Source organism: Salvia splendens, chromosome 2, assembly GCF_004379255.2.
Source record: "Salvia splendens isolate huo1 chromosome 2, SspV2, whole genome shotgun sequence".
Taxonomy (NCBI): Eukaryota; Viridiplantae; Streptophyta; class Magnoliopsida; order Lamiales; family Lamiaceae; genus Salvia; species Salvia splendens.
Window position 1 is genome coordinate 12534899 of NC_056033.1, and position 24848 is coordinate 12559746.

The 24848-nt window shown below is 37.4% G+C and overlaps 2 protein-coding genes across 3 annotated transcripts; one reads left to right on the plus strand and one right to left on the minus strand.

The window, feature by feature from the left end:
• Positions 1 to 607: 607 nt before the first annotated feature.
• Positions 608 to 2552, plus strand: LOC121788598 (pentatricopeptide repeat-containing protein At3g04760, chloroplastic-like). Its single transcript, XM_042187245.1, has one exon. It carries the CDS (start codon positions 672 to 674, stop codon positions 2412 to 2414), a length of 1743 nt encoding a protein of 580 aa, XP_042043179.1. The 5' UTR covers positions 608 to 671; the 3' UTR covers positions 2415 to 2552.
• Positions 2553 to 2736: 184 nt separating this feature from the next.
• Positions 2737 to 11198, minus strand: LOC121788581. 2 transcript variants are annotated; one of them, XM_042187233.1, is made up of 16 exons: positions 10977 to 11198; positions 9645 to 10130; positions 9144 to 9387; positions 8301 to 8581; positions 7951 to 8112; positions 7030 to 7791; positions 6851 to 6942; positions 6277 to 6339; positions 6115 to 6203; positions 5968 to 6033; positions 5134 to 5733; positions 4918 to 4992; positions 4667 to 4734; positions 4495 to 4552; positions 3776 to 3995; positions 2737 to 3555 (listed from the first exon to the last, which is right to left on the minus strand). In XM_042187233.1, exons 2-16 carry the CDS (start codon positions 10058 to 10060, stop codon positions 2963 to 2965), a joined length of 3789 nt encoding a protein of 1262 aa, XP_042043167.1. In that variant the 5' UTR covers positions 10061 to 10130; positions 10977 to 11198; the 3' UTR covers positions 2737 to 2962. The 2 variants fall into 2 exon arrangements, with proteins under 2 accessions (XP_042043167.1, XP_042043170.1); XM_042187236.1 differs by lacking the exons at positions 9645 to 10130; positions 10977 to 11198 and having other exon boundaries at positions 8301 to 8577; positions 9144 to 9281.
• Positions 11199 to 24848: the final 13650 nt, after the last annotated feature.

The following is a 24848-nucleotide window of genomic DNA, read 5'->3' on the forward strand; positions in this document are numbered from 1 at the left end:
ACCTAATATTACACGATTAAACCTTAATTTTTAACCTAATTTACACAATTAAAATTCATTTTATACTATTTAAACCTAATTTGTAAGAAATTAAAAAATTAAAGTAATATATATTTTTTTAAATAATAATAAAAATAATAATATTATTTCTTAATGGGTTACCCGTATCCGACCCGCATCCGACCCGAACCCAACCCGAAATTATCGGGTTCTTAATGGATCAACCCGATAAGGACACGGATCCAATAAGACTTGACCCAAACCCAATAATTTCGTGCGGATTCGTGTCGGATTATCGTGTCGTGTCGAAAATTGCCAGCCCTAGATACAACGCATTTCAAAGTATAAAATATGACAAATTAAAAATTTTAAAACTTCATGATCTGTTATCCCAATTTTGAAATACGTAAAATAAACTAGATTTTGATCAAATTGCACGATCTACATAATCATAACTTGGTGCAAAAACTAATATAATGAATTAAAAATGATTAATGAACAAGCGAACCCTATCAAAATATGACACGTGTCGCCACAGAGGTCCCTTATCCGATTCGTAAAATGTAATGGAAATCTAGTCCTGCATCCGATGGTGGTAATGGAAGAAGTGGACAAAAAAAAAGGCAACACCTTCACAGCCATCTCTTTCGATAATGCTCTCGTGAAATCTAATGACTACAGCTCTCTGTGCTGAATTCTGTCCTCACCGCCTCCTCTTCACCCGCCACAAAATCCCTCCCTACACCTCCCTTTTCAGATGCAGAAGCAACGGAGATTCCCTATTAACCAACTCCACAAATCTAGACACACTCAAGGTTAAGCTTTCCACTGAAGCTAGGCCCAATCATGTCTCCGCTTACACCGATTTCAAAGAAGCCCATTTCTTGAAACTTCTCCACCGATCCTGCAAAGCCGGGAACTACGATGAAGGCCTTTACTTTCTTGAATGTATGGTCAATTTGGGCTACAAAGCAGATGTCATTCTCTGCACCAAGCTCATCAAGGGCTTCTTCAGCTCCAAAAACGTCGACAAAGCTGCCAAAGCGATGAGGATTCTTGAGAGATACGGCGAGCCCGATATCTACGCTTACAATGCCTTTGTCAGTGGCTTGTGCAAAGCTAATATGATTGATTCTGCTAATCAGGTACTGAGCCGGATGCGGAAGAGAGGCTTTGCACCTGACATTGTCACCTATAACATTATGATTGGCAGCCTTTGCAATCGAGGGAAGCTTAGTTTAGCTTTGAAGATGATGGATGATTTGTTAGCGGACAAGAATTGTCAGCCTACTGTCATCACCTACACTATCTTGATTGAGGCCATGATTCTTGAAGGCGGGATTGGTGAGGCCATGAAGATCTTTGATGAGATGCTGGCTAGAGGGCTGCAGCCTGATATGTATACTTACAATACCATTATTAGAGGGATGTGTAGGTGTGGATTGATGGATGAGGCTTTCGAGTTTGTTAGGAGCTTGACGAGTCGAGGGTGCAAGCCCGATGTGATCTCGTATAACATCTTGTTGAGGACTCTGCTGAATCAGGGGAGGTGGGATGAGGGGGGGAGGTTGATGGAGGAGATGTTTGCAGCTGGGTGTGAGCTGAATGTAGTCACCTACAGCATTCTGATCAGTTCGCTGTGTCGGGAGGGGCAGCTGGAGGAGGCCATCAACATGTTGAAGATCATGATGGATGAGGGGCTGAGCCCGGATACTTATACCTATGATCCGTTGATCTCGGCTCTGTGCAAGGAAGGGAGATTGGATTTGGCAATAGCGTTCTTGGATTACATGGTCTCGAGTTGCTGCTTTCCTGATATAGTGAACTACAATACTATACTATCAGCATTGTGCAAGAATGGCAATGCTGATGAGGCTTTGGAGGTCTTTGGGAAGCTTGCTGAGAACGGGTGCCCCCCGGATGTGAGCACCTATAACACGATGGTGAGCGCGTTGTGGAACTCTGGGGACCGGGGTAGAGCCCTGGTGCTCGTCTCGGAGATGATAGGGAAGGGGATTGATCCTGATGAGATCACTTACAATTCTCTTATATCATGTCTGTGTAGAGATGGGATGGTGGATAAGGCTGTTGAGTTGTTGGGAGATATGGAGAGTAGTGAGTTTATACCATCGGTTGTCACTTATAACATTGTCATTCTTGGACTGTGCAAAGTTCGTAGGATCAGTGATGCTATTAGAATACTGGCGGAGATGGTTAGGAAGGGCTGCCAGCCTAATGAGACGACGTATGTTCTGCTAGTCGAGGGTGTGGGGTTTGCAGGGTGGCGAGCAGAGGCCATGGAGCTTGCAAACTCTCTATGTAGGAGAAATGCTATATCCAATCAGGCGTTGACGCGTCTTCATAGAACGTTTCCCGTGAATCATGCTTATGCAGGAGGCTCTGCTAGAACATAAATCAAAGGCTAATTTTGTGTTTTTTTTGCTCTGATTCTGTTTAGTTGCAAGTCTATATTGATTAGTTCTTGATCACTCTTCTCACAAAATTTTGATGGTGTGCAGTTGAAGCCATTAATACAAGAAATTCTTGGAAGAGACTGCAGAATTCATCATTACATTCATAGCATAGATTTGAAAGAAAACACACATTATTATATCTACTATTATCGTGATGCATTCCGAATCAATAAACTTGAATTATGTTTCTTTCGATTTTGAGATTATTGAGTCAACATCCTTTGTTAAAATGACATCTTACAATAATGAAATACAGAAAGAATGATAGAAATGCAATCACATCTATTAGTGGGGAAAATAATTAGTCTGAAATATACTTATATATGATGACTGAGAAGATTTTCCTAGATTACAACAAAAATGCATACTTACAAAAGCCATTAGGCCAAGACGAACGTAGGGTGAGGCACCCACCCAATTAAAAAAAATGAGCAGTCTATTCCTCTAAACAAATCAGTATTCCAACAAGCTGTACAAGGGGGTGAAGCTCAGAAGATGAGTAGATCTGAGAGGTCATCCATGGGTATCTCAAGGCCGACAACATCATCATGTTCTTCACCGTCTACTTCAAAATTGAACCAAGAATTGAGATCCTGGGGTGCATCTGTGTCACAATCTACGCCTAGCTCTTCTATCCCATCTATTTTGTCGAGGGGCAGAGCTGAGAAGTCAGCCGAAGAATCCTTGGCGTCTCTCGATGACCCAGGAGGGGCATTACCAGAAGACATGAATCTAACATCTTTTCTCCTGTTGCCACTGTTGTTTGCTGCTTCACTGCCTGGTTCTGCAATTTTATTGACTCCAGACATTGAAAGCTGAGCTGTTTTCTGCTTCGGTTTCGACTTTGTTTTGCGCTCGCCCTTCGCACCACCCATGGACAACCTTCCGTTCTTGCTTGAATCCCTATCCCTTTCGCTTCTCCTTCCCTTCGCACCACCAGACATGCCTAGACCAGCCGAGGCATGGAAAACGGAACCACCTACATCATCAAGAGATAATTCTTTTTTCTTTCCTCTATTTGATATTGACCCATTTTTAGCAACACCGTGATCGAAAGGACGAAGTGAAGTCCCAAGTGCATCTACCAAATCACCAAAGAAAAAACATTTTTACTATTAACACGAATAGAAGATACGAAGTATAAAACTGAAAATGCAAATATTGTTTCCAATATGTGTTGAAAATTATTACAGGATCTAAAACACAATAAGTACATCACAGCATATTGAGAACTTGCTGGGAGTTGGATCATAATTTGTATTGGCTATTTGTAACTGCATTTAACAAGATAAAATGCTTACCGTTAGCAGCTGCTGGGTTAACACCAGAAAGTAGCTCCTTCTCAGAGAACTGAGGAGGTGGTGCATAAACGATTTCCCGAAGTGCAGGCTCAGAAAAACAACTGATACCAGAATCTTCAAATTTACGGCATCTAATTAGTGTCCTCTTGCAAAAAGCCAAAGCAACTTGTTTTGACACCTTAGTAATTCCATGCTTAGAGGCAAATGCTCCTTTAGTTGCCTGCAAATCATTCCAAACAAGAACCGAAATCAGTATGTAGTTTTGTTCAACATAAAACAAGAGAAAATGGTGCAGTGCCTACTAAAGATGAGAATGTATCAATGAGAATTCAACAATTTAAATGCACTACTCCCTCCATCCTTGAAAAATATAAACTTTTAGAATGGCTTTGGTTTTAATGCACAATTGGTAAAGTAAGAGAGAGATAGAAAGAAGTGATTGAAGTATTGTTGTTAGTGGAGAATGTATCCCATCTCATTAGAGAGATTTTTTTTTCCTAAAATGGAAAGTTTCTAATTTTAAGGGACAGACCAAAATGTAAATAGTTTCTATTTTTAAAAGACGGAGGGAGTGTAATATTAACTCACACAGTCTCACTCGAGTGGCAGATGGACAGGAAAAATCAATAAGGTATAGTTTCACAGAAAATACAGTACTCCAGGATTCGGAAGATTTATTTATCTATAATAACAGAGAGTATCAAGAATTTAAAACTGACCAGAAGTTTCTTATAGCTCGACTCAACAAGCTTGTCCATTGCAACCTGCTCAGGGTACCTGACATACAATAAAACGCATTGTATGTATCATGAGATGATGCTAACAACACTTCTACTACTCCTTGAATAATTTTATTTAACATATGATGGCTCCAAGTAATAAGAAATTTACCTCCTCATGCCATTTTCTTCTTGAATAGCCTTATCTATTTTATCCAAGCATGTTTTCTTCTTCCTAACCTAAATTATAAGAGCAGGAAAGAAAATCAATCACATTGAACCATGCTTACAGCCTTGAGATGTTGAGAGCAAGTGTTCGAAAGGGGAAGGAAGCAGGAACTATTAGCAAAGACTGCTCATCAGTGAATTTAGAGAAATATGTATACATGATATATTTATCTTAATGATATCGTGCAAGATGACCTGTTCAAGAAGTCCCTTCTCCAACTGAGCAATTTCATGGTTGATTCCCTCATCTTCTTTATCGACCAGTGCAGGCTGCATTGTGTCCATTATACAATCATAAACAAAAAAGCATAAAAATAGGAAACGATAATTAATCAAATGAGTTAGCATGAAGAAAAGGAGAGTAAATATGAAAATCACATTTTCAGTATCAATCTTTATGATTAAACTTACCACAGCTTCCAGGAACAGGCCAATGCTCTCCAGTTCTACTACAAGCTTTTCTTCAACACCCATCTGCTCATATTGAAAATTTAAGGAAGAAATGCTGCTATTATTTGGCAGCACGCTTTGTGGACCAAGCTCAAATCTTGAAAGCCTAACCAAAACTTCAACCTCTGAATGCATGAAACCATCTTTTTGTGTCAGATCACCATTACACATATAGTCTAGTGCAGTAGGGCTCCTATCAACATCCATATTCCCGTTGCAAGGAAAAATCTTATGTGCATTGCCATTTTTCCTTGTTTGAGAACCAATTATTGGCTCAGAGAATTCTAAGTTATTTGCACGCTGACTTTCAGTTTCAGAGAGGAAGTATGAATTATTAGCCGAATTCCTTAGTCTACCAAATCCAGTTTCTTCAAACTCTTCAATTTCATCTTCCATAATAAGAGCAGATAGTACCCTCTGATAAAGTGGAGTACTTCTGCCAAAGCTTTTCTCTGCATCTGAGGACCCGTGTATAAAGGAATTCAGGCGTTGCTCAACAAAATCCATCCTATCCAAAGAAGCAGAGCCAGAAGCTGGAATAGCTACGTGGCAATAATCATCCTGATAAAATAAAAGCAAGCACTTTAAACATCAGGTACAGTAGAAAACCAGAGGTCTGTGACAGACTCTGTTAAGAACATATTAGAAGAAACACGCAAAAAATATTTCGATCAAAAGATTCAGCTCAAGTCATGAAACAAATAGCAGGTTAGGAATATCACATGGACCAACAAGGGTTGGAGAAGTGGTGTTCAAATGAAATATGATGAAAGATCTTAGTTACAAATCAGCTACCTGATTGAAATTCCAATTGCTCTGGTACTGAGACAAACGTGTACATGACTCTTCAGCCAATTTTAGCTGATTCAAAATAAAGAGAACTTTCAGGAATTGACTAACAACAAGAATTGGAGAATATAAGTAATCATCAATAAAGTTCACCTGTTGTGATGAGTATGATTTTTCATCTTGACCAATAGAAGCAAATACGGCCTCAAATGTTTTCCAGAAGGCACTTGAACATGCTTTGACTGCAGCATGGTGGTGATCAGCAAAACATGCAGGATAAACTTTTTTATAAGATAAAAAAACAGTAATGCTTACAGCTAGAGGTGCGGGCAAGATTAGCGGCTGCCAAGAGTTCTTCACGATCATCATCTGATTCCCCTGAGAAAGAAGAACACCTCAGTTTGTTCTGATTAACTCAATATTAAGACAGATAAACTGTCGTAAGGTTCGTATCACTTGTTCTGCTAAGGGAATCGCACTTCATTCTGAACATGACATGGAAGTATGGAACTCATTAAAGTGAAGGTGGTGAGCTTAATTAAGTGATAAAGCATGGCAAGCACAAGGTACGAGTTCTATTGACAACTATCAGGTACTGATAAAAAGCCAAAAAGTGGAGCTTTATCTTAGTCTAAGCTCTACACAACTCAAGAAATGAACAAGGAGCGATTCATAGATCTAAAGAGAAAGTAGTTCAGAAATCCATTCAAAGAACCACTGGCGGACCAATGGTCAAACCCTCAAATAGAAATAATTAGACTCAAAATCTAAAGTTTAAAGATTTCATCTACCACTGACCACATAGTACAGTCAAGAAACCTACAAAAACTAAAATTTTGATTGGCACTGTGCCCATAACCCAAAATTTAAAATATATTAAACGGTTTACCACTGCAATCCGGGGATCCCCCATTTGTCACATGGCCAAGGCGAGAAATGTTTCTGCGGTCTGAAAGCTTCTTCAAAGGACGGCCTGACTTGCTGTGACATATGTAAAGACTTATTGAGCAACGGAAAAAAATTACATAAAACTAGGATTCAGGGTATTCAGCAAAGGAAATAAATTACCTCCCACTCTTCTCAGAACCAGACCTTGCATTTCGTAGAGGCTTGGTTGGCACCACATTATCCAATTTTTCTCTTGTTGGTGAAATACTAGCCCTAGAAAAAGGTGATACTCGTCCACTCCGCCCTTGCCTTCTTACACTATCAGTAATATCTTCCTTGGCAACAATTTTATTCTTTTTAATAGGGATTGGTGAGGGTCCAACACTCTGGCCTGCATTTGCAGTCCTTTCTTCCAGATCCCTACTTCCGACACATTTATCATTTATTCTGCTATCACCAGCACCGGATTCTTCACTTTCAGACAATCTGGCTGGAGATGAAATATTCTCAGATTTTACTTTAAAATTTTGGCTCCCATTAGCGATGCTCTTGGTAAGAAGTGAAGTGTTGATCCCACCAATGCTTATCCTTGGACCAAACTCTGTAGGAGAACACCCTTCAGATTGCATCTGCATTTCATCATTGTTTGATACTGGAATAAGATTTGTTCTCCTTGTTCGTGACATCTTCTGTGTCCTCTGACCACCCCATTGAGTTATTGGGGGGGAGGATGATCCGGAAGGTAAGGGACGCTTGCGATTGTTAGGCCCACCATTGGAAGTGTTTTTAGTCATAACTTGGCCCTGCTCCCAACTCTCCAAAGTTCCAATCACGCGAGGAGCATTAGCAGCAGACATAGAGCCACCCCGTGGTGCCCTTGAAGCCTTTCCTTTTACTATTGGGCTAGACGACATGGTATGGTTCTCCTCGCGATTATTTAACCTAAAAGGAGGCCCATAAGAATTGTCATCCCCAGAAATTCCACTTCAGAATTCAGATCAACATAAATAATTAAATTGATCACAGACAATTATTGCGGAATGGATAAATTGAAAAAAAGTTCTTAGCTAAGTACAGATGTATAAAAAGAAAGACACATACTTAACATTTACTTTTCCCAGGTGTCGCTCCTTTATTGGTCCCCCAGACACATCCCTTGAGAGCATTGATTTTTCTTGTTCACTTTTGAAGGTTACACGGGCAGTAGAACCAGCAGAAGATGGCATAGGCTCTAGCTTGTTACCACCACCAGAAGCCCCCGATCTGTCAAAATAGCATATCCAGGGAAAATACATGATAATATTAAAACCAATACCATCAACAGTTCCATAAATTTAATACTCCCCCACAAAAACTAATCTCCATGGCAAACAAAAAGTGTGCAGTGAGATTAGAACAACAAATAATTTCTGGATAGTTCAGTAAACAACAGCAAAAACAGACTTGATTACCTGAAACCATGGGAAGAATCAGCAGGGGGCAGACTAGAATCCATAGAAAGCTTATTATGCATGTTCCGTTTCAGTTCACCATCATTGTCAACGGATCTTGAAGACACTGTACCAACAGAGCGTTTCCTTTTCATTTTCTTATCCCATCCTTCTCCACCAGCAGGTAACCTTCTTATCTTTTCCTCAACCATATCAGGTTCTGCATTATTATCTTTAAGAAAGTCTCTCTCTTTTGTCACTGTCATAGGCTGCCGCAGTACTGCGTTATTCCTGCATTCTGCCTGAAAATAGGGAAGTGAGCAATTATTTCTAAACACAATAACAAAAAAACTGAAAGAGCCAGAACTATTGGTGAAGCATAAGTCAGAACCACTAGAAATGTAAAACACAAGAATGTAAAATAGATACAGTGCATTTTAGGCATAATATTGTAAGATACTTATTTGATATCTCCTCTGCATCAGTAGTTATAATTATGTGCTATTTATAGCTTTCACTTATGAAAAGACCAAAGTGTGGGTTTGCAATGTACACAAGCACTTCCATTCATAATCAGCAACCTTTCCTGCTATTAAAGTAAGCCAGGTCAGAGGGAAGATTAGCAATCTAACACTTGTAGTATTGTTTTCATATTGTTTTCAGGGTGGATATTCTTGGGCGCTTGCTTGTTTCTTATGTGTGTGTGAGAGAGAGAGAGAGAGAGACTGCTATTATTGACACAACGATAGCAGAATGAAAGACGTGGGATGAGACATTTGCAACTAGCACTCTATTCGTTAAGAAAAAGTACGATATCAGAACCCAAATCAGCAGAAATAATTAATAGATTCTAGTTCTACAAACCCGGGGTTCATTTGTTGAGGTACGTGACAGCTTACTGAGACCAACATTCTTAGACCGGTCATCAAACTTCTGACTCCCTAATTCCGAAGAGTTCCGATGTATCTGAGATATCTTCAAGGTTGCACCACTAGATCTTTCATTTGTCAACTGTTCATTCCGCAGCTGCTGTGGCTTCTTAGAGGGCAATCCCTCAACATATTTGCTCAACTTATTCAAATGCTCATCGAACTTTTTAGCTCGACCACTAGTCAAAAAGAGAAGTATTTGTTTCATAATATACAAAGATGATAAGAAAAACAAATAAAAAACATTAATGCATGAGCAAGGTTTTATATAATTCAGTGTATTTTTTTTAATTTAACGCAAATTTCAACAAGTTGCTGTATAACTGTGCTCTGGAACATAAAGTGAATTTTAGAAACTGAAGGAAATGGTCCAATTCATTTTGATCTTCATGAATGCTCAGCACATGCAATATTTCCAAACAAATATGATTCTTACCTGGCTTTGAAACAAGTATCTGCAACACTAGCTCTTAATCGCTTTAGCTCCTCAACAGCTGCTGGAGGTGAATTCTTTAGATGAGCAAGTCCAAAAGAGTTTTCCTCCAAATTGCTCCCAACTGAGTTCGTCAGAACCCTCCTCAACTCACCATACCGAGCATGTCTTGGATCACCCATAACAATTGGCTCCAAGATTAGGCATTGAGATAATGAGGTCACATCTCCCGGTGAAATAGCACTACCCCTAGAATTAGCCTTCCCAGAAGAAATGTTCCTACTCTCTGAACCTTCTCTGAAACTTGAAGACCGACCCAAAGAGGGAGAAGAGTATCCCCTCTGGCTACTCTGGTAGTTACCAGCAAAATTAGTATCTGGACTGGCTGACATCAAATCAAATCTTGAGTTTCCATCCATTATTAGGATGAATAACTCATGTCTCTAAGTCCTCTCTCTATAAAGGTCACGCTGCCTATGCAGCCAAAAGCTGGAAAAGCCAAAAACAGAGAAAAGTCATCAGAGATCTCGAAGGGCATTGCATTCTTTACCATGATGAGTCGAGTGTATAGATAAGCAGTAATGACTCAAAGGCACTGAGACAGTCACTTAAAAATGAAGCACTCCAGAACCGACAGAAATTGGAAACTACAGCTTTTGAAAAGACTCGTGTTTGATCTGATATTTCTATAGATACTTAAACTTCTATATCATGCAAATACTTAATTAAGTGACTCTTTACAAACAAGTGAAATATCCCATAAATAAAATCTAATAATTCAAAGTCTCGTAATTGATCTGACATTTCTATAGATACTTAAACTTCTATATCATGCAAATACTTAATAAAGTGACCTCTTTATAAACAAGTGAATTATCCCATAAATAAAATCTCTAATTCAAAGTCCATCAATTCGCTCTGCAGTAATGAGCTACTATGCACTTCAAAAATACTTCTTTAGCAGCTCAAATCAAAATACAAACATAAAAATTAACCATAATCCAAGGGTGACATTGAACAAGACAAAAGCAATGCTAATACATAACTGTAAAGATGTAATTGCCCATCAATTCGCATACAAAGTCCAAAAAACAGAATTAAACAGGGAATCATCAAAATTTTGCTAAGCAAATAAAAGTGGCAGTGAACAACAAACCAACACATAAGCTACACGATAAAACACTCCAACATTTCATTCAAACACTAAAAAACTCAATTGACCAAGTCCAAATTAGGGTTTATTGATAGATCCCCGTTCCCACCAAAATTCAATAAATTGCACAGCTTCCAGCTCGAATATATATCGACAATCACCAGAAGATCGAAGTAGCTAACCTGCATTCGTAGATCGAGCGGGATCGGAGAGCTCTACCGCCTAAGCAGGAGGGAAACAGGGGGATAGAAAGAAAGAAAAAAAAGGCGCTAGTAGAGAGAGAAAGAGAGACGGCGACGTAATAAATTTATGTAATCGTATTTTGTTTCTTTTTTCTTCGATTCACACTCACTAGTTATTGGATTGCTAATTTGCTAGCTGGATTTTGGGGGAAAACGAATAGTAGCACTAGAGTATTTTTTGCCCTAAAATTTAGGACACGAATTTTATTGTTCCTTCACTCTGGGAAAAAATTACTCTTAATCATTACTGACATTTTTTTAAGAATGTCATAATATGGTCTACAATATGTACCCATTTTCTCAATTTCAACATTCTACAAATTCGTTCCATAGGTAATGCTTTATGCACACCTTCAAGAACTTAAATTTTTATGATAAATAAAGAGTAATACTATGCCGCCACATTATAGCAGGCCATAAAATGGTTCAATAGCATAAAAAACCGATTGGCTTAAAATTTCTGGTTTAGTATTAATTGGTTTTATGGTTATATCCTTTTCATATTTTGGCGCTCTATACTCTTTTTTCTTCCATTTTATACATTCTCCCGCCAGCATTTTTACAAAATGAGGCCATTTTTAGTTTCTCCCTCTCACGGAGTCTCACCCATTTCCATTTCACAAAATGGAGCCATTTTTAATTTCTCTCTCACAGTTTCACCCATCTTCACAAAAATATGCACAAAATCCCCAATTTGATTGGTTCAATAAAGGGATGTAATCATATAATCCAATTTACATTTTTTTAGACAAAAACTTGAATATGTTGCTGTAGAAGTTGTCGAGCATGAAGATGAGAAGCAGACCGTCGTTGAGGCCATCCGTCTCTTAATCGTCTCATCTATTCACTATTCATGGGCTCCACTGTACTTTTCATCACATCTCTTAACTAAGAGACAACGCTTGCATCCCTCCATCTCTTAACCGTCTCTTAACCATCTCATCTCTTAACTATTCATTCAATTTCATTTTTATTTTATTTTCAACAAATTCAATTAATAAAAACACATTTCATTAAATAAAATAAAATTTTAACTTCAAATTCTAAAAAAAAACACATAATTAAAATCCAAAAAAAAATTAAAAATACATAATTGAAAATATTCCGCTTACTCTCTCTAAATTCAAAATCTCAAAACTCAAAGAAGCAGAAGAAAGAGTTGTCTAATGACGATCATGTGTGTCTACTGGTTGTCAAATTTTGCCCAAATGTGCTCCATTATATCCTCCTGGAGTTGGGCGTGGGCGGTAGAATCATGTGTCCTTGCCCGTCTTGTAAGTACTCTTCCCGGGTTGCTAATGTATTTGCGATATGCATAAATAGTGGTTTCCGCATGCGGAAACGGCGACGGAAGTAGGTCTCTCCCATACCGGGTTCTCACAGAAGTAATCGCGTACCAACCTTACGGCGGCTTCCTCCCGGTTACGATGGATATAAATCCGGGATCGCCTTTGAAGCGTCGCGGCTTCCTCCTCCTCCCTACGTCGACTTCTTCTAGCGATTCTTCCATTATTCGACGCATTTGCTCAAATGGATCCATGAATGGATTAAATTTGGGAGAAGAATAATGTTTTGAGATGAAGAATGTAGATTGTTTGGGTGAGAATATAGAGTTTTTTTTATGATGGATTAATTTAAGGAAATGATTTGATATTTATAGAAGTGATTGGAGGCTTAAAAATATATAAAAAATTAAAAATTTATAAAAAACGGTAATAAATGGCTAGTATATTTTTGGGGTTTTTTTTTATTTTTCGAATTTTTCTTTAATTTAAAAAAAAACATTTTCAACAGAAATTAAAGACGCCCACTCACGGACCGGCGAGTGGGCATCACGGACGAACCAACGCTCGCCACGTGGCCAACGCGCGCGGCGAGACAAGGGACGGGCTGGGGATGAGACGGAGCCCGGATCGAGACGCGATGCGAGCGCTCTGAGTATCTAGGCGTGGTGCGCCTTACATAATTCTAAAGTAATGGTTGAAATTCACGAGATCTGAAAGTCTCCAGTTTTGATATTTTAGTTTTCTTTAAATTTGCATTTTAAAATAGATATAAAAATAAACAACAAATAATCCTTAAATAAATTAAGTCCAATCTGAGTAGATTAAGAAAATTTTTATGATTCTAAACTTATCTATTGATTAATTAAATGCAATCCGGTAATAGAAATAATAACAAAATTAACTAATTGTCGTAATAATAATTCAAATTTTATTAATAAAATAGCAATTATTACTCCATGTAAGCAAACAACACAAGATGCATTTAAATATTAAGTAAGATGCAATTAAACAATTCAATTGAACCTAAAATCAATTGAAGTTGTATTCGACTGGAAAATTCAATAGTGTTTAGATTCACGTAAATATAAGATGCAATCAAATAATTCAATTAAATATGTAATCAGTTAAACCATTCAAATTAATAGTGGTTAGATTCACAAACTTAATAATTCAATTGAAATTAGAGTTCCTTAAATATAGAATTAATTGAGCAATTCAATAGTGCTTAGATTCACTCAATTGTAGTAAGAAGTAATTAAATAATTAAATTGGACATAGAGTTAATTGAACATAGAATCAATTGAGCAATTCAATAGTGTGTAGATTCACTTGATTGTAAAATGTAACTAAACAATTCAATTGCACTTCGAGTTAATTCAATAGTGTTTAGATTAAATTATAAGATGTAACCGAACAATGCATTTGAATTAGAGTTAATCGAACATAAAATCAATTGAGTAATTCAATAGTGCTTAGATTCACTCGATTATAAGACGTAACTAAACAATTTAGTTGAACTTAGAGTTAGTTGCACATATAATCAATTGAAATATTCAATAGTGTTTAGATTGAACTTAGAGTTAGTTGCACATATAATCAATTGAAATATTCAAAAGTGTTTAGATTGAATTCAATTTTAAATGTGAAATTTGATTAAACTAAACAACTATTTTTTTAATTTGAATTAAAATTACACATTAATCATTATTAATTGTTTATTTGAATCTAAAATTCACCTTAATTGTTAAATTACATTTTAAAAAATCGAATACAAGTAGTACATTAATTTGTTCAGTCATCATTTCCATTAGGATTGATTTTCTTTAATTAAGTTTCTTTTTTCTTTTTAAAATTAGTAACTTAGATTCACTATTATATATTTCAAATTTATAAATATATTTTTTGTTAATCTATAATTTAATTATAGTGTTGCAAACAATATACTAGTAAGAAGGAACTTTTTTTTACTAAAATATTAAGAATTTGCCGTACCAACACTAACATCACAAAAGATGACAGACACTCGCTATTAAAAGAAAATTAAGAGTGAACTGCATGAAATATCTCTAACTTTTGAACTTGTTGCATCCGTGGCCACTAACAAAAAATATAGCATCAAAGGGGTCTAACAAAATATACAATCATAAACAAGGTATTTTTAGTCATTTTTCGGACGAAAATGCCCAAATGGCTTGAAGGGCAATTTAGTTTAATGACCGCGCATACGAGAAATTTCGGAATATGGGTTTAAATTCGCTGACCTTTCGATATAAGGGATTCAATTCGCTTACCTTTCGAAATATAGGTCTGAGACATGCGAATTTTTCGGAAAAAGGGTTTTACACCTTTTTATATTTATTCTCTTCATTTTTCTTATTATTTATCTTCCAATAATTATATATTTACTAAACTATCCTTTAACCCATCTCAAAAAAAAAATTTACCTCCCTCCAAGCAATTTGCTCTCCACTCTTAAAAGTCAATCTTCTCTCTCAAATTATGCGGTTTTGTATTTGAAGTTTTTTTTCGTTTTCTAATTTTGATGTATTTGATCTGTTCGTGTAATTTTATTAGTTCTTGTAATTGATCTGTTTGTGTAGTTCTAATAAAACAGAGGCAGCAAAACCAATTAGGAAGAATGATCTGCAATTTTCCAATGAGAAGTAGGAGAAATTCAGAGGTTTAATATCAAATTTGAAGCGCATGATTAATAAAATTAATAGGATGAAATTAGTTCATTTTTTTCTGCAATTCTTAACTTTTATATCTATTGTTATGGACATTTGAAGAATAATTCATTCCTTATTTTTGTATCAGCGGAGGCGGAGTGAAAGCAAGAATTTGAGAGAAGATTGACTTTAAAGAGTGGAGCGCAAATCGGGAGGTAAAATGAAATTTTTGAGAGATGGGTTAAATGGTAGTTTAGTAAATCTATAATTATTGGAAGGGAAATAATAAGAAAAATGAAGAGAATAAATATAAAAGGTGCAAAACCCTTATTCCGAAAAATTCGCATGTCTCGGACCCATATTTCGAAAGGTAAGCGAATTGAATCACTTATCTCGAAAGGTCAGCGAATTTAAACCTATATTCCGAAATTTCTCCGCGCATACCTACTTTGCATCTTACTGTATTAATTAATGTATTTTTTGTAAATCCTGTTTATTACAAAATGCAGGTCTATATTTGTTAAAATGCAGGCCTATTTTTTGTATGGAAAATTGTGTAGTGTCGGTATGTGCATGCTATTAGAGTACAATATTTTTTTCCATTTTCCAAACCCGGCAATGAATCTTTTCCCTTCTTTGGCTTCATCCCAAGCATATATTAACCACAAAACATATATTAATACAGCTAATTAAATACGACAATAAAATCAAGAACTAGATTATGCCATTACGGATAGAAAATCCTAGAAAATAGCCTATTGATTTCCAGAAAAAAAAAATCGATTCTGAATCACAACCCACCAATAGATCTGTAGTACAATATTGTTGTAATGCTCAAAAGTTAAAACTTCATAATATAAAAAAAAACTTAAAAATCAAGAAAATATTAATTTTTACTCAATCTTGATCTGTTTTTGTGAACCAAGTGCTAATATTATTACCTAATCTACAAGAGACTTAGGATATTTTTATGGAATTTTTAAATGCAAAGGTAATAAATCTTGAAACAGAAACAACTAAATGCAATCTAATTTTGACTCCACAAATTTATTTAGTCTATATGCTATTATGTGCTCTATTTCCGATTTATTTATTTATTTATTTGTTATATGAAAGGTCTTTCCAGTTATTATGTTTTTTGGTTATTGAAATTTAGTTATTGAAATCGCCTAGTATCATTTGCAACACAATCTGAAACTGAATATTACCTTCTACCGTTTAGGAATTTATGTTTCATTCCAAATTTTTCAGTGCATCTCTATTAATTCGAGGGAGGGAAGACACTTTAAGTCATATCATTTGTTGATGCGTCAGTCACACAGTGCATGCTGCTGGTTGCATGTAGGGCGGCGTCATCATTGTGGGTAATTTGACAAGAATGCCCTTTAAGGGCATGAGGACGTTATCGTCCGAAAAAACCTCGTTTGTAATTGTATATTTTGTTAGACTCATTTGGTGCTATTTTTTTCGTTAGAGGTCACGGGTGCAACAAGTACAAAAGTTAGGAATATTTCAAATTAATTGCTGTGTGTACAATCAGTCTCCACTCAAAATAACAAGAAATTGGGAACTTTGTATCCAAGCAAATTAAAATGCACGAAATGAGGACTTTGGTCGAATGGAGTGAACTTAAAAAATCAGCCTTCAATCCCTACGATACCAGATCTCTTTGTAAATTTAAATTTCTAATATTTATAAATTGACTAAATTAACTCTGTGTACCTGCCCATAATGTGGTTGTTTAGCATCACTTATAAATAAATCTATGGAGTCGTAAATACTAGCCATTAAAAAATATTTCAATTAATATAGTACTTACTCGATAACAAAAATCATAATTAATCTAAGCTCAAATGTTTTCACGCTAAAGGTGCTTTCATGGTGAATCGATTATTAGAGCATTCAGAATGGCGGCGAGCGGACCGACTAGCCGATCCCTGGCGCTCGCCGGTCCGCTCGCCGAACCATTGCAGCCGGCGAGCGCACGCCGATTCCCGAGTGCTTGCCGATCGACTGGCCGCCATTGCAGGCTCCCGATCGGCGAGCGATCGGCCAGATGATTTTTTTTATTTAATTTTCGAAACACTATATATACGCGATTTGCACGTCATTTTCATTTGCACCACTTGTTTTAACGAGTATTCTCTCTATATTAATTTCTGTACAAGAGCAACAACGCGAAATGGAGCAAAACAACGAGCCTACTACAGAGACGAGCGGGTCTCAAACTCCCACGGTACCCGTGGGAGGTGGATGGGGTCCGATGGCCGGGTGGCCGGGTACTACAACATGTACCCTTGGCAACAGATGATGCCCGGGATGGCATCTGGGGGTGGTATGCCGGGATGGCAGGGGATGCCGGGGGGGCTGGCGATGCCGGGCAGGCAGGGGTGGGACCGAATCAGGGCTGGGGTCTCCCGATTTTTGGCTTGTACACCAACGCCCTCCGCATGCAGACCAGTGGCCAAACTGATGACGACTGCAGGAGGATTGCGGAGAAAGCCTTTCCCGTGCCCGAGCTTTATAAGGAGTTTACCTACTGGAACTGCTATGAGGTGCTGATGGACTCCGAGAAGTTTCAGGCAGGTGTCGATGCTGGCTGGCCGAAGAAGCAGCGACTGAACTATACCGGTGATTACAGCGGCGGCGGATCCCACGACCTCCCCGAGGATGTTCAGGATTTCCCGTCTCCTCCCGCGTTTACTCGCCGCACTCGCCCGGTTGGTCAAAGGCAGGCGCAACGGGCTCGCCAGGGGTCCCAGGAGGTCCAGTCGGCATCCCCCCTTGTTGGCAGGTCGACAGCCGAACTCCTCTTCTTCGCGCGTCAACAAACGCGAGCTCAGATGTACATGATCTTAGCCGAATGGAGGGCGGCAACTAACCCCGAGGAGAAGAGTTTTCTTCACGCAATGCTCGTGAGTATGCGGGCCGATTTGAATCCCGCCGCGGGGCACAGGTGGGAGGCTCAGACGCGGACTCAGATGCCGCAGATTTGGGGGTCCCAGATAGGGATGTCAATGTAGCCCGTAACCCGTGGGCTGGCCCGAATAGCCCACCAAATTTATAGGGTTAGGGTTGGAAATTTCTAGCCCGATAAAATCAAAACCCGATTAGCCCGCACCCGATTAACCCGCAACCCATTAGGGCCAGACCCGAAAACCCGATGGGCTGGCCCGAAAACCCGATAAAGTTTCTATTATTCTATTTTTTTTACTCCTAATTCGACATTTTATTGATTAATTTTAACTAAAAAAGAACTTTCAATTTTATATTATATATACAAATTATATATTGAATTTTTATTAATATAATATTTGATAAATAAATTAAAAACTTCAAATTCACAAGAAAAATATTTAAATTTCTAAAACATGCATTAAAATTCTACGAAATATCTGAAATATTAGTATTTGATCATGTTTATGATTGAGTTTAAGCATATATCTCAAATATATCATAATTAAATGTTTTACATTGCATGAATATTAGTAATTTTAATAATTATTTATTGGGTTGATCGCATGTTAATATTATCGGTAGCAACCCGATTAACCCACTGGGCTAGCCCGAAACCCGAGCTTTTAGGGTTAGGGCTGAGCTTTTATAACCCGAAAGAAATCACAACCCGATTAGCCCGCACCCGATTGACCCGCAACCCGAGTAGGGTTGGCCCGAAACCCGACGGGCCGGCCCGATTGACATCCCTAGTCCCAGATAGCGACGACAACGGCGACGGCGACAACGGTGAGGAGTGAGGCGGAGGCGGAGTGGCTCGTGTGTGGCGGAGGAGTTTTTTTTTAGATTAATGTATTTTTTTTAATTAATGTACTTTTTTTAAATTAATATATTTTTTTAAATTTCAATATTGTTATTGAGTTTTCCCGTATCTGTGTCGTAAATTTAATTCCGTATTTTGTGTGATTGTTAATTATTTTTTTATAATTTTTTTTATTGTGGCTAGGTTATGGCTAGCCTATTGCTTGTCAAGTGGCTTGTCCTGATGATGTGGCAGGAGGAGTTTTTAGTGCTGCTGATGTGGCAGGAGGAGTTTGTGGCTAGGCTATTGGTGGACTATTCTTATTGGAGATGCTCTTAGTTAAGTGATAACTTAACCGATTAAGGTTACTAACAATTAACCGGTAACTATTTTCGATTTCGGTTAGTGTGTAAGAAAATTGATTTTGTCGGTTAAACTGAAAAAAACAATCTAATAAATGGGTGGGTAGGTACGGTATACCTTACCGAAATCACAATACCGTATACCTTACCGTAAATTCGGTATGCGAAAAAACCATACCTTTATCTTACCAAAATTTTCGGTATACCTTATTTTCGGTATGGAGAATTTTCATACCGATATCGTATCTCATTTTATAGTAATTTAAATAATATACGGGGTAATAAATACTAGTATATTTTATTCATATTATATTATATTTCATAATAAATTTTATAATTTAAAAATATATAATATAATCAATATATTATTATATTCATATTTTACGGTATATACCTTAAATTAAGGTATATACCGAATTTCGGTATGCCGCGGTATACCGTGGTATATAAAAATTCATACTTTTACCTTACCGAAGGTATCATACCGTATCGAAAATCACGGTATACCGAAAATTCGGTATTTTTGGTATTTTTCGGTACGATAAGGCCGGTATTTCGGCATTTCGGTATTTTTCCCCAGTCCTATAATAATTAATAAGTAAGTATATTAATGTTAGTTCTTTATTTTGAAAGTGCGAATGTAGAGCAATTAGTTAACATATACAAAGGGATGCACGTTTGATACTTGATACTCCTTTTTTTTAATCTTTTTTTATCTTGTTTTGCTTCTTGATCTTCTTTCCCATTATCGAAGAGAGGTAACATAGTACTACAAAGTGTTCTCCTAATTCGGTAGCATTTCCTAATTGACTAAAGGTCATACGCGGTCTTAAACATATGAAGATTTTATGATTTTGGTTTAAAACATTATTTTTTGAATTATTGCATCATGAACAAATGAAAACGGTCCGGATTTAGTCAATTTTGGATGGAGCCGTCAAATTTTTAAAGGTCAACGACAATTAAGTAAATTTTGACTGGATTAACAACTTTTAATTATAATATGAAGTAGGAGACCCTCAATACTCTGGCGTATTATAAAATACTGGTATTAAAAGAAAATTGATAACAAAACAATAACAAATTGATAACAACTTTTAATTATTGTTTTGACCGTTAAAAGTTGTTAAAGATCATACTTCATATTCTAATTAAAAGTTATTAATCCAGTCAAAATTCGCTTAATTGTCGTTGACCGTTAAAAATTTGACGGCTTTATCCAAAATGGACTAAATCCAGCCGTTTTCATTTGTTTAGTATGCAATAATTCAAAAGATAATATTTTGGAGCAACATCGTAAAATTGTCATTCATTTAAGACCACAAATGACCTTTAGTCTTCCTAATTTATTCATAATAGCCAAATAGCAAATGACTCATTTGGAAATCATCATTCAAAGTGATATGCATTTTACTTCAATCTGGTTAAACAATTATTATGTGTGTTACAAATTTGAATGAAAAAATCGATCGCGTAAAGCTCTGATAAGAGGAAATCTAAGGAGCGTTAAGTAAAGTGAGCATTCATTTTTACCCAAAACTCGAGATCTGTTTGAACAGCCATGCATATACTTATAATTCAATGATTTTAGAAAGATTAGATCACTTAAAAGTAACAGGGTATTTTTAGGTTACCAATCAAACATATTTTATAGTATTACACGTAAAGCTTGATATCATTGGACAACAAATCCTTAATTTCTCATGTTCACGTCCTCAATTACTAAAACTATTCGTTTTGTATGGTATTAATAATCTTATTTAATAATTGTAGAAAAATTAAAAAAATGTGCAAGAATAATTGGTGCAGCCTCACTGAATTAGTATGAAGTCCTATGGAAAAGTGTCCAAAGAGGACAATATCATACTAATGTGAAGTTTAAGTGTGCAACGACGAACCCTCACAGTGGTATTGAAATCGAGGTTAGACGAACCTGTGTGGCTTGGGGTTCGGTCGATTGCATGCATGTTCTCCCGTGTTCGGTGTGAGATGGATCAAAATATGTGGCGATCTGAGGCGTGTGTGGTCTTGGAGGATTGTTGAGGTTCAAACCATCCCAAATCAGAATTAACATATGATGATCTCGTCTTGATTTGAGGGGGGATTGTTAGGGTTCGAATCATCGTATGTCAGAATTTGTATGAGGCCTTTTAGAGTATCCAAAAACAAAATAAAGAGGATTTTGTCCAAAATAGATAATATTAGTTTGACTATGCTTGAAATAATAAAGGGCTCCAACATTTATGTTGATGGGATAAGTATTTAGACAGAGCAGGTAAAACAAATCACATTAGAGGCAACATACGGACTTTTGAGTGGAAACGAAACTAACAGAGGGAATAATTTTTATCTTGTCACTGCTTTTTATTCGAATAATTTTTATCTTGTCACTGCTTTTTAAAACAAATAGTAACGGACTACAACAATAATTCCGTGATTTTAGTTTCACCTTTTACTAATACACACTGCTTTACCATATGCATTTCTCTTACTGTAAATAAAAATGATTAAATGTTTTATTTTTTATAGAAATGATTTAACTAATTTGAGATAACCAAAAATAGAAGACGATTTCACTAATTTGGGACGTAGGGAGCATAATTTAAAGAGTGATGATAAACAACCAAATTTTGTAGAACCAAAATAAGGTTATATAATAATTTGATGTATTAATTATATATTAAAATAATAAATATAGTAAGTGGACAAGTTAAAAAGACTTATTAGCCTTTAACCTCATTTTTTATTTTTATATTTGAATTTTCTTTCTATTATTTTTAAATTTTGAATTAAAGTATGCACTAATTACATTTATGGTTCAAAAAAAGTAAAAAAAATTATACACAAATCATAAATATATAAGAGCATCCACAACCGTGCTCTTGCCAGCAAGCACAGTTGTGGGCCCGGCGCCACTATTCCTGCCTGCTCTCTGGCAAGAGCACAACACCCACAGTTGTGCTCTTCCGCAAGGACGAACACAATTCAATTTAAAATTCAATTAAACAAAAACATTTCCATAATATGAAAATTCATTAAAAAAACCGAAATAACATTACAAATTACAAATAAATTTAAAAAGACATAATTAAAATCCTAAAAATTAAAAATTACATAATTAAAATCTTAAAATTTAATAAACCACTACTCGTTGCCGAATTTCGCCCACATGTGTTTGATTAGGTCTTCTTGTAGCTGAATGTGGGTTCGGGTATCGCGCATTGTGTGTCTTGTCTTGATCCTCTGGCCAACTGTCGTATGCGCACCTCGACGTGAGGGAGACATCTCGGTTGAGCTTTCGGCTTCATCCTCGTCGTAGAAGCTAGCCGCCCTCGGTCCCTCGTCGGCTATAATCATGTTGTGTAAGATAATACACGTGAACATGATGTCGGTGATATTATTCACGTACTATAGCCGAGCCGGGGCCTTCACAATGTTGAATCGGGCTTGAAGGACCCCGAAGGCTCTTTCGACGTCTTTCCGCGCGGACTCTTGACGTTGCGCAAAAAGAACCCGTCTCGGGTCGTGCGGGTTGCTGAGCGTCTTCACGAAAGTCGACCACCTTGGGTAGATACCATCGGTGAGATAGTAACCCATGTGGTATGTAGTTCCGTTGACGGTGGAGTCGATCGCTGGTGCTACACCATTCATCACATCATAGAGCACGTGAAGACGATGAAACCGTTGGCAATCATCGGTGGTGGGTATCCGAAGGAATTCATCACTGAAAGCTGAACGAACGCCCTCGCAAAAATTCTTTAGACAAAGGATTCCAGTGGACTCACCGATATGTAAATACTCGTCTAAGAGGTCGGCCGTTTGCCAAGTAGCGAGTTGTCGGATGACACACGTACACTTCTGCAACGTCGTGATACTTTGTCGGCCGGCTGCATCTGGACCTGTTTGGAAGAATTCAACAAGTGCGGACAATGTGTTGACAATTCGCATGAACAGACACTTTGACATGCGAAAACGACGCCTGAAGTAATCTGCCGGAAACCGCGGCTGGTCGGCAAAATAGTCGGCAACGAGCCTTTCGTGAGCTCCCTCCCGGTCACGATGGATGTAGCGGCGAGTTGATCTAGTTCGTTGAGGAGGAGGAGCGGGGGTATTCGCCGCGACATATGCTTCGTAAGCGGCCCGATGTTGTTCGTAGTATTCTTGTTCTTCGCGCTCTGCTTCCGCCATAAGATGGGTGAAATCTATTTGAGGTTTTGAGTGAGGGATGAATGTGTTGATAGTTTGTATAAGAATTATGAATGAGAGATGATTTGAAGTGATAAATGGATGATGAATGTGTGTATTTATAGATGATGTTGGGGGAAAAAAATAAAAAAAAATTCAGAAAAACAGGCAAGAAAACGACCATATTTTTGTGATTTGGAAAAAATATTTTTTATTTTTTTTTATCATTTTTTAAAATTAAATAGTGAATTTTAAATAAAAAAAAATCAAAGGCAACGGCTATGCCGTTGCCCAATCGCGTGCCGCCACGTCGCCTGCTCGCTGGCACGGCGCGAGCGCAGCGGCGACAAGCCTCGTCCTTGCCAGCGGCGCGGACGGACGCGGGGCCGGCGTCCACCGTTGTGCATGCTCTAACCACAATATTATGCACTTTCCATGTACTATATATGCATCCATATATTTTAATTAAATGTGTAAATAAACCTATTTTTTTCAAATAAACTAGTTTTTGGTTGTACAAAATTTGGTCGTAATTTAAAATGATTGAATCAAAATCTGTCGATTTAAAATGATTGAATCAAAATCTGTCGAGCTAGGATTCATAATCGGGTTGGAGACAAAAGACTCGCTTTCATTGAACATAACCTTCAAATTGATTCCCATGATTGAACACAATGAAGAGGCAAAGCCGAAATGGCAAAGCCAATCAAACTAAGGACGTGTTCGGTGTATTGGAAGTCACCAGAAATTGATTTATTTCTGCCCAATTATGATGTTCGGTGTGGGTTGTTTCTTTCGTATGGCCCCACATAAATGAGGATGGTCGCACTGTATGTCTCTTAAATGACATTGCCAAAATCTACACATCATGCGTGAGGTCTATTTTTTAACAAGAATGAAAACAAAAAATACATAGTGTTCCTTCCCAAATTACCCCCGCAGCTAATTTTCCCCCCTTTCCATTCACGCATTTGACAATTCCAGATCTGTGTAAATCCCTAACCCTAGCCAGCGGTGGCGTCGATGATCTCATCCCGTTTCCAAGATACATTCACGCTGTCAACACAAGCTGCAGCGAAGATCTCATCCCGTTTCCAAGCTTTGATTCTGTTTGGTTGAATTCGGGTTCCAATCTCTAGTACCCCGCGATTCACTATCGATAATTACGAGGTTCTATCAGGTGACAAGGGAATTTGGGTTTTTTATAGGTTGCTGGAAAACCAACATAGTCAAGACACGGATCACTTACAGAGGTACATACTGCCCCGTCGGGGTGAGCATCTTCGGTTTGCATTTGAGATTGCATTTGTAATGAAATCTGCGTGGTTTTTGTGCTAACTTCAATATGTGGGTGTTTTGATTATATAGGCCGCCATACTATGAGCCTTTGAGTTACATATAATTTTGAATTTAATTCCACCATTTCCATTGTTCTTCTGTTATGGCTTTTTTTTTGAACTGTGTGCATATGTATCATATAGAAAGATTAGGCAGGCACTTATTTGGTGATCAGCGTATCAAACATTTTACATAGCCATTGCGCCATACCCACG